Source organism: Dipodomys ordii, unplaced genomic scaffold (genome assembly GCF_000151885.1).
Source record: "Dipodomys ordii isolate 6190 unplaced genomic scaffold, Dord_2.0 Scaffold24, whole genome shotgun sequence".
NCBI classification, from domain to species: Eukaryota; Metazoa; Chordata; class Mammalia; order Rodentia; family Heteromyidae; genus Dipodomys; species Dipodomys ordii.
The window spans coordinates 11,083,409-11,093,146 of record NW_012267240.1 but is presented as its reverse complement, the minus strand read 5'-3'; the positions used below and the strand labels follow the sequence as shown (position 1 = coordinate 11,093,146).

At 45.3% G+C, this 9,738-nt stretch overlaps 2 protein-coding genes across 2 annotated transcripts in view; one reads left to right on the top strand and one right to left on the bottom strand.

The window, feature by feature from the left end:
• Skida1 (SKI/DACH domain containing 1) overlaps window positions 1-593 on the bottom strand; it is a 4,424-nt gene extending 3,831 nt beyond the window's left edge. The window contains exon 1 of the mRNA XM_013014650.1: window positions 1-593. Within this exon, the coding sequence (XP_012870104.1) occupies window positions 1-593 (593 nt within the window).
• A 7,000-nt stretch (window positions 594-7,593) lies between these two features.
• Mllt10 (myeloid/lymphoid or mixed-lineage leukemia; translocated to, 10) overlaps window positions 7,594-9,738 on the top strand; it is a 198,626-nt gene continuing 196,481 nt past the window's right edge. The window contains exon 1 of the mRNA XM_013014683.1: window positions 7,594-7,727. The gene's annotated coding sequence lies outside the window, so the exon portion shown is untranslated. The remainder of the gene's footprint in view (window positions 7,728-9,738) is intronic.

The following is a 9,738-nucleotide window of genomic DNA, read 5'->3' as shown; positions in this document are numbered from 1 at the left end:
GCGGCGGCGGCGGCGGCGGCGGCGGCGGCGGCCGGGTTCTTGCTGCACAACAGGCTCCGAAAGTAGGCAGGGTCCGAGTGGAAGGCGACGTAGTTTCCCTGGAGCGGGGCAGTTTCATAGTTTAGAGGGGGTTTGCAAGGCGATCGCACGATTTCCGGGTAGTGAGAGCCCGGATATTTGCTAAAAATCTGAGGTAGATGGGCGGCGGGGCGCGCGGCGGCGGCGGCGGCGCGCTCTGGCGGCGGCGCCTTTGTGGCCAGGGCCCGGCCGACCCTTCTGCGCTTGGTCTTGAGGACTCGCTCGGTTTTACACGAGGTATACAGAGCTTCCACGTCTTCCCGGGAGATGAGCGTGCATTTGGCGGCGTGGAAGGCGATGCTGTTGATGGCCTTGAGTTTCCGCAACTCCTCCAGATCGCAGTGGTGCTTTTTCACTTTCAGATGATCCATGCGCTTGTGCACGGTGGTCCTCGGGATGTTTTTCAGCAGATCTGTGAAGACTTGGGAGAGGGCAAACATTTGCTTTCCTTTAATGATGAGGTAGCCGAGCCGCACGCCATCCACCTCTTCAAAACCTGACTTCAGGTCTCCCATCTCGGGCACTAAATGATCCCCACCATTTGCAGTAAATATATACGTGACGCGCACATACACATGTATGTATGTTAATCCTCCGCCAGATGCTGCGGGTGTCTCAAGGCATCCTGCTAATAAAATAACAAAGACTGTTATTCCCGGCGAAGGGAGTGCCAAACTCTAGGCGAAATTATTGGGGGGGGGTGGGGGGGGAGGTTTAAACAAAACAAAACGCACGCACACACACACACGCACACACACACAAAACACCATGAAATTACACTGACTTGATTCTTGCTCTTTTTTTTGGTTTTCGTTTTTTTGCAAAAGAGGGAAAAAAACCATCCGGTTTCTGATCTGCCAGTGTGGTGTTGGTCTGAGTCCTCCAGGCAGATCAGTACCTGGGCCGCTCTATTCTTTCTTTCTCCATTGGAGCACTATGATAATGGAATGTGAAGGGAGAAAGAGAAAAGAAATGCAGCTGCTATTCCCGCCGCTGCTTTAGCTACAAATAAAATGACAGAGTGAAGTGAGCTCGTCCGGAGACACCTTCATCAATTAATTCCCCTAAAGCCAACGCTGATTGGACACTCCTGACAGGTGATGCAATAAAAATTGATATTCCACCCCTTCCCCCCAAAATCTCCTACTAATTAGCATACCCTTATACTGCCACCTCCCCTCCCAAAGTAAATAATACAGTCGGTATATAAATCTTTCCATTAAACTATCGGAGCTCAGAAACAGCCTGACTCACAGACTTCAAAAGAGGCAGTGTGTGTACGCTTAAAAAAAAAAGCCACTGTATATTCCCCTTTAAAGAAATATTGCCTATTTTTTGCTTTATTTGCATTTTTTACCAATACAGCTATTATCGTTTCAAACAAAAGCATTAAAAAAAACATTATCAAGTCCAAATACATATACCCCACCCCCTTTTCTTTGGAAAATGGAGCTTAAGAGAAAATGTGCAGAATAGCCTGGTATTTCCCTTATGGGAGTGGGGAAGGAGACCGACTGGGAGCTCCAAAGTTACACCGCCCGATGAACCACCCCAGTACAGACTTACGTTTGGAATTTCTCTCGATTTTCCTTTTTTTTTTTTGTCTCCCCCCTCTGAAATGCCTTTTTACAACCAGATACAAAGTTATTTGACCAAGCAAGCAGTTCAAGGCTCCAGCTTCTAAACACTGTCACAATTCAACTGGATTTCGGTTCTCTGCTGGGGGAGTGGGGTGGGGAGGAGGTAGGTTCACGTCAGACTCATAACAAAGCATAGATAAGCCAGAAATGTGTACACTTTTCACAATTAACCAGGCTGGATTGGAGGCGGGATCTTCCTAGAGTCTCCAGTACAGCCTTCGTCAGGGTCCTGTTCACCACAGATCAGAATTCCAGGGAGCAGATTACTTTTTTTTTTTTTCCTGCAGCGAAGAAAAGAAAATGTAAACCGCCCAAGGTGCTTCCAGAGGTTTTACGTAGTAACGATGAAAAGAAAGTGTTGATGTATGGTACAGATTATTTCAGTGGGCTATGATGGTTGGGTTGATAGTTTAGGTGAATCTTCCACAGTTGCCTTTTCCCCCCTTCTTCTTCTTCTTCTTCCATGAAAGCCAAGTATCTACTTGGACAAAATGACTTTGGATGAATATCAATATGGTTTGACCTCTTCTTAAGTCAAATTAAGGCACAGTTTGCTGTCATTTTCACGGATATCCAAAATACTGCCAAATGAGAGCCAGTGGGAAGATCCACTTGAATTACCAAGATCCCAAGGCTGCTGTGCAGAATTCGGCAAAATCTTCTTAACTGTTCGGTGTTTGCAGCTTACAGCATAAATGTGACCCAAGCATTTATATATTTCCTTCTTCCTCCAAAAATAGATACATCCGTGTGGTTAAAGAATAAACGGATATTTCTGAGCCTGCAAGAAAAAAAAATTACAATAATTTCTTTCTTCACATTCAAAAGTTCCAACTTCCCCCTGCTCTGGTCTGGCTAGCAGGAGCAGATATAGCTACAAAAAATTACAAAAAAAATTAAAAATAGGAATCAGATGTACAAAAAGGTAGTTTCCTTGACAAGATGAAATCTCAGCCCTTAGTTCCCCGCCCCCACCCTCATCTCCTTTGTAATTTCCCAGGAATTTTGAAGAGAATTGGGAATTTCAAGAAGTACATCCGGAAATTAAGGAAGTCTATTTAAGAGAGTCTGTAACTCAGGAGGTTGGGATTTGAAAAGTCAGCCCTGGACTACTGTTGCACTCAGCACAGATGTAATCGCCGCTCTTCAACTTAATCAATGTGTGTACAAACCGCGATGTCTAGTTCTTGCCTTTGAAATCTAAGGCTAGCATTTCCATCCAAGAAATCAGAGCTACAGCAAATTACATTTTTGTCCCTTGAATGAGAGAAGGATCATTGAATGGATCTCGTGATATTTCAGGCTTTAAACGTAACCGAGAGGCAGCAATGAACAATGCCTCGTCACAGCTAATACCATCACCGAGTTGGCTTTCTTTTGCATCTGGATCTATCACACCGCGTTTTTCTCTTTCACTTTCACAGGAGGCAAAATGCACCAGGGTTATGCAGAAAGCGAAGTTCCCAGGAAAAGCAGATTCTGATGTTTGTTTTTTAAGGTAGAATGACCGGAGTCTTTCTATTGCCAACGACAATAAGGTCGTTTAAAAATTCCTCCTGATGCACTTATATACTTCCAGCCCTCTTCCTCCCACCCACCCCGCCCCTTCCCCTCCTCCCCCAGCGTTAAGATTTAGACCAAAGAGTCAAACAGCCAAGAAATACTAAACTAAAAAGAAAGAAAGAAAGAAAAGCCTTGAGAAGACATTACAAAAGATTGGCTAGAGAGTCTTTTTTTTCCCCTGGGGGGTGGGGGCGGGGGTGGTCAGGTAGTTTTAGCTTTCAGATCTTTTAGAGGTCTCTCTCTCTCTCTCTCTCTCTCTCTCTCTCTCTCTCTCTCTCTCTCCTCCTCCTCCTCCTCCTCCTCCACATAGCAATATGATGTAGTAACCATTTCAAATTTACCTTCTTTTCTTCTCCACCTTTAAAACACTGGCAATATAGATTTTTTTTAAACTAATGTAACGTTGAGTATTTTTTAAACTGAAGATAAAATCTTTGGATCAATTAAAGAAAAACAAAGGCCAAAGGATTTAGGAAATATGAGTGTGTGTTTTGTGTACCAACATGTATATACACATATATTTATACTATTTATTTAGTGTGTATGTGCATACAGGCACCTTTACACTTATACATTTTTAATACTGCTATTACATATCCTTCTTGTCTAATACATTCTTTTGTTCCTTTAACTTCCCCATCTGTGTGTGTGTGTGTGTGTGTGTGTGTGTGTGTGTTAAGGCTTTGGCACCGATGCTCTTGCATGTACACACACACACACACACACACACACACAGAATGTGACAGACAGCTTTCTTGTGGCCATCAGCACACGTTGCATATCCGGGGTCTTCTCCAGGCACATTGGGGGTCAATCCCGATAAAAAGATCTAGCAGAGGCCCCTGAGCGCTCACACATGAAAGGCAGGGGACTTTAAGATGGATTTGCATGCACACCGGGGATTTCGATCAATAGCTACCAACATTTATGGCTTAGATTATTAATGCGAAAGCTGGCCAAAAGAATGGGGATGAAAAATTAAAGGTGTCTGTTATCAATTATGCTTAAAGTTATGCAATAATTTACTTACTTCGCCTGGGTGTGCAGATCCAGATGTATAAAGTACTATTCTTCAAAAGCTAGGGGGTTTCTTTGATAAATTTGTTGACCATGTCAGCTGCCTCCACAATCAAAGATGAACCCAATTCAGATGGTGGACTATATTCAAATTCTTTTTAAAGAAAAGATATATCAACTTCTATCTTTCTCAAATACATGCATGTGTGTGGATGGAGATACTCAAATTAACATTCATGTTTACATGTATCCATCTTTGATTACTGTGACTTTAGGAATAATATGTATATATATATATATATATGATATGCAATGAGTTCTTTTTTTAATGAAGGGTGAGCTTTCACATGGTGAAGAAATGTGAGCATTCACATGCTATCCTAAAATGTACCTTTGAAAACAAAGCTCCTTGCTGGAAGAAAATCCTCTATAGAAAATACAGACTGAAACATATTCTTTTTTTTTGAAGTATATTTATAATGTCCACTTACTTCTGCATTTATTGTAAGAAATCAACACTTTCAGTTTTTAAAGTGATGGGCTATGAAGATCTGAACATATTTGTCTTTACTTATCCCATATGAATGTGCTAAATTTACCTTCAGATGTTCTATTTTGATTTATTTTCACCGTATTTTATGTTTAAATACCATAGCAATTCAGTCTGACCTCTTCCCTCTGGAGCAAAGTAATGCACACGGCATTTACAGTCTTTTAAATGGTTAGCTGGGAAATGCAATAGCAATTTGCAGGAGTAGTTTACTAATGGGGAAAGTTCTTTTGAAAACCTGAAGGAAAACCTAAGAGTACTTTTGCATTTCTACACTACAACTGTCATATAATTAAAGTATTGAAGAGCATTAAAATAATCCTTTTCTTTCCAAGCTCTCACCCATACATACATAATTTAAATGAGGATCAACCCCCACCCCCCAACACCACCTAACTTTACCATATACATTTGTTTTAGTGATTGCTAGGCACTTTTATTTCACAGTGAATTAAGACAGAAAAGAGTAAGGAATATCACAAAGGCCTACTGATTATTAGAATAAAAGAAGTCATTTATATTGCTAACCAAAGGTAACTGTAATATTTGTTACATAAAATCTAAAATAATAAGAACTTAGAGTCTCACAGGGCTGAATCAGTGGAGGAATTAGACAATAAAAGCTAAAGCCTTCCTTGGTTACTTATCACACCCCTTCTTTTGGGGAAGGGAAAATGGGACTAAAGGAAGAGAAACAACTTAAAAATGATAACTTACAGTCTATATATTTTTCTTTTTGTCTCATTCATATTTGAATATATGAATACATGAATATTCAATATATTCAATATATTCATATTTGAATGCATCAGGGCAAGTATCGCAGTGGCCCATCCTTCTGTTCTTAGGCATTTAAAAACCCAGTCTTTAGCACAAGTTTGAGACACAGAGTGCACGCCATGTTGTCTACTGACCCATAATCAAAATGCAATGACCTTCTACCCTTTTTTTGCCCCCTGACCCATCTTGAATTCAATGCATCCTTTATAAATTTGCAAATCCTTGGAGGTAAAGGAGTTTTTTGTGAGGCTTTGTTGTGAAAAAGCCCTAAGAGTGTGCTTTCTAAGTTAGACAAAGGTAAAGCAGGAAGCCTTCCTGGATGAGATTTTATACAGGTGAGCCAAAGACAACTCTTCAGCTAGCACATATTGAAAGCTAAAAACCCGTTATAAACATGGGAGACAAGAAGGTTAGGGATTGCATCAAATTAGAGTGTGGTGCAAATCACTTTCATGATGTAAGAAATGGTTAGGCCACAATCTTCCTCCACTTCTCATCTCAAGGGCTGTGGGGGACCCTAGTGACCAAGGAAAGAATGGGGGGTGGGGGAGGGAGAAGACAGGGAAGAGAAGGGAAGGAAAAGAAAGGCTTGAGACTGATCTGAATCTGTAGACACATTCCCTTATCTTTCCTGCTATCAACCAGTTTAAAGGACACCATAATTATGATGGTGATAAAACAATGCCTGCTTATGTGTGCTGAATAAATAAAGAATGTTTACAGCTCAAGAATCTTTTAATTCCAATTAAATGCTATCAAAGAAAAGGCACTTTTCCTACTGCAACCGCCTTTCCTCCAATTATCTTGTTTTGTTGCAATATTTTTCTATGAAACACAAGGGCCTTTTCACAATTGATCCTGAATGTAGGGGGAAAATCAGAGAAAGTAGAGTTCAACCTTAGCATATGAAATCATATCATAGATCTCAAGAACTACCATGTATTTGGGTTTCCCAAGTTTTTGTTTATTTTGCTCAAAGGCCAAAGGTATAGAGTGATGACACTAAGTGCTGAGACCTATTTATGGGCTGCTGGAACCATTCTGAGATCTTGAGCACCCAGGAAGGGAGAAAGGAAAGATAAGGCTGAAAGGGAATCCTCTGGTTCTGTTCCCCCTGGCTTCAGCCCAACTCCTTCTAGGAGCACTGGAGCCAATCACAATCTTCCACTGCTGCTGCTACTGGGAACACGCACATTAAAAAAAAAATGTGAGAGATTAAAAAAAAACTTTGAATTTATGGATCTACAAGTACCATTTCCTATTTATGCCATCAGCAAATAACATCATAACCAGATTTAAACAAAGTTTGGGCAGTAATGCTCATCAGGCTAGGTTAAACAACAACAACAACTTTTATTAGCCAGAAAATTTGCTTTTAAAATTTTTTTTGGAGTCAAAATGAAAATTAGGTGTTTTAACTTAGAAAAGCTAACTTTTTGCCTTTAAGATCAAGTCTTTAATAAAATCCAAATAAACGCCTCTTGCCTCTTTTTAAAACTCTTTCCTTAACATTTTACTTCAAATTCTTATTTTCCTCTTTTCTCAGTACTAGTGGTGTTTTGTTTGTGAAAAAAAAAACACAGTTCCCAACAAAAGGTTCTGGAAAATGCACTTATTGTGTTAAGTTCCTGTACAACCCTGTCTTTCCCTTCGTCTGTCTAAATAATGCATAGCTAAATACAAACGGGGGGAGGAACTTTCCTTGAGGAAATGCATAATATCTCTTAGCCTCCTATAAATTGGTGATGTTGTGTAAAAAAAATCAATGGTTAAAAAAAAACAACAGAACCAAGGTATTTGTTAAGTTTTCTGGAGAGTTTCAGGCTCCTTTCCTTTTGAAAGTTTAGAGCTCCAATACCCTCAATTCTACTGGCAGAATTAGGATGGACTTAGAGGGTCCTAAACGTGACCGATTCACTAAGGCGGGGGGCTACAGCTTGCAGCAACGTGCTCCGCAACTTAATCCTACGCTAAAAGAGGGCAGCGAGCGAAAAAGAATGGAATACAAACTCTCCCGCCATCCGTAGTTACTTTCAAGGTGGATTGTGTATTTTAAGGCTGATGGGAGCGTCTGGTTTTTGGAGCAAAAAGAAGAGAAGGTAAGTGTTTGTGCCCGTAGCCACCAGTTGTAGAGAGAAACAATGAAAGAACAAAGGGAACCTCTTCCCCCATCTCAACATTTTCTCGATCTCCCTCGGTTTTCAAGCCAAAAAGCGTGCGAGGGGGATTCCCTTTCCCTTAAGCAGCGGTGGCTATGCTTGTCGGACGCAGGATGAGAGAGGAGTGGAGAGGCGGTTGTAAATATAGACTAAATAATAATAATAAAAGCTCGCCGTGGCGAAGCTCCACAGCGCCAGTCCGCAGTGAACTTGCAGAAGTTGTGAAATGGATGAAGGCAAAGCCTCGCAGAACCTTTGCCTCCTAGATTTCGAACTCAGGTCGTTCGCCACGAGCCTTTCGGGCTGCGAGCAGGGAGGGTGGTGGCGGTGGTGGTGTTTGCGCACAAAATGTAGAGACTCTGCGGATGGGGAGGCTTTAGGTCGAAAAGGGATCTATCTCCATGGCTCTCTTTGGAAAGGGAACAGTTGAAAAAGGGGGGGGGGAGAAGTAGGATCTTAAGTATGGGCGCTACTGTTGGCTCACAGAAGAAATGGCAGCGTTGGCTGGGAAGGGAGAGGGGTGCGAATTTAAGATGTTTTTTGCTTTTGGGGGTGGGGGGGTACCCAGGTAATCAGTGCAGTCTGCTTCTGTGGTTCTGTGTGTAACCACGCTCGACATTGTGAGTGTGTGCGTGTGTGTGTGTGCAGCTCCCAAAGCTGCCCAACACGTGAAACCTGGGGGTAGGTCCCCCCCTTTTCTAACTGCCGCCCCCCCAGCGGCGAGCCCGACCCCACCTTCAACGCGCCCCAGACCTGCCCGGGTACGACGGCACATGTTTATGTTTATAGTCCGGGTTGGTAGTAGTGTCAAGAGCCGCCGCGAGGGGGGGGGAGAGGGAGTGCAACCCCCCCCCACTTGTGAAGACGAATTTACTGCCTGCCGGCGAGCCCCGGACGGAGGCCGGCAGGAGACCCGAGGGGACGCGTAGAGCCGGGGTGGGCGCTGGGGGAGGGCTGGGAGACCCGCGATGCCGCTCTTCTTTCCCGCAGCCAGCTTTACCCGGGAGCATGCATGCTGGCCCAGAGTGTGGGGGGGAGTGGGGGGGGGGAGGAAAGCAGGCTCCTTCGCGCTCGCTGCGTTCACGTGTGTGCGTGCGTGTGCGGGGTGTCTCGGCGCGCGGGGCTGCGATGCCCTGACCTCTGACCCCGGCCCCTCTCCGCGCTCTCTGGGTGCCGCGCGGCCACTTTTTACCCAGGATGCCTCGCGCGGGCCGCGCTCGTGCCGAGCTCGAGTCTTTCCTAATCCTCCATTCCCCGATTTCCACCTCTCTCTCCCCCCCCCCGCCCTACACTCCAGCCCCAACCCCTGTCACCCTTTCCCGCCCCCTTCGCCAGCCCCCGCGGGAGGATTCTCCGGCGGGGACCTCCCTCCCCCGCCCCACCCCCATCCCAACGGAGGCCACGGTAACCAAAACCGGGCGGGGCGACAATATGGGGCCCGGCCTTCCTCCGCGGGAGCCGGCGGGAGGCCCGGAGGAGTGGGGGGGGCTGGCCCGCGCGGCCTGGCCGAGGCCCCCGACCTGTTGCCTGCTATTGGTCGGCTGGTCCCGCGGCCCGCTGTAGCCCCAGCCCATCCGCGGCGTGGTCGGGAGGAGCTGGGGTGGCTGTGGCTGCTCTCTCCGCCTCTCTCCCAACTTTTTTTTTTGTTTTAATTGAACCTGGGGGGGGGAGGAGGGAAGGGAGGGGGAGAAGAGGGGGTGGGGGAGGTGGACGACCACGACTAGACAGCCCCGTCATCTCCTCCGCGGCCCCATCCTCGCCCAGAAAGTATCGTCACGCGCGAGCCCGCCGCCCCCCTCCCCGAGCTCCCACTATTTAAATCCTCCTTCCCTCGGCGCCCGGCTCCCGGCCCAGAGCCCGGGGCCTCGGCGACCCCGGGCCGCCCCGTCGCCTCCCCTGCGAATTGTGTTGCCTTCTTCTGCCCTGGAAGCTTTCCCCCGTTCCCCCCCCC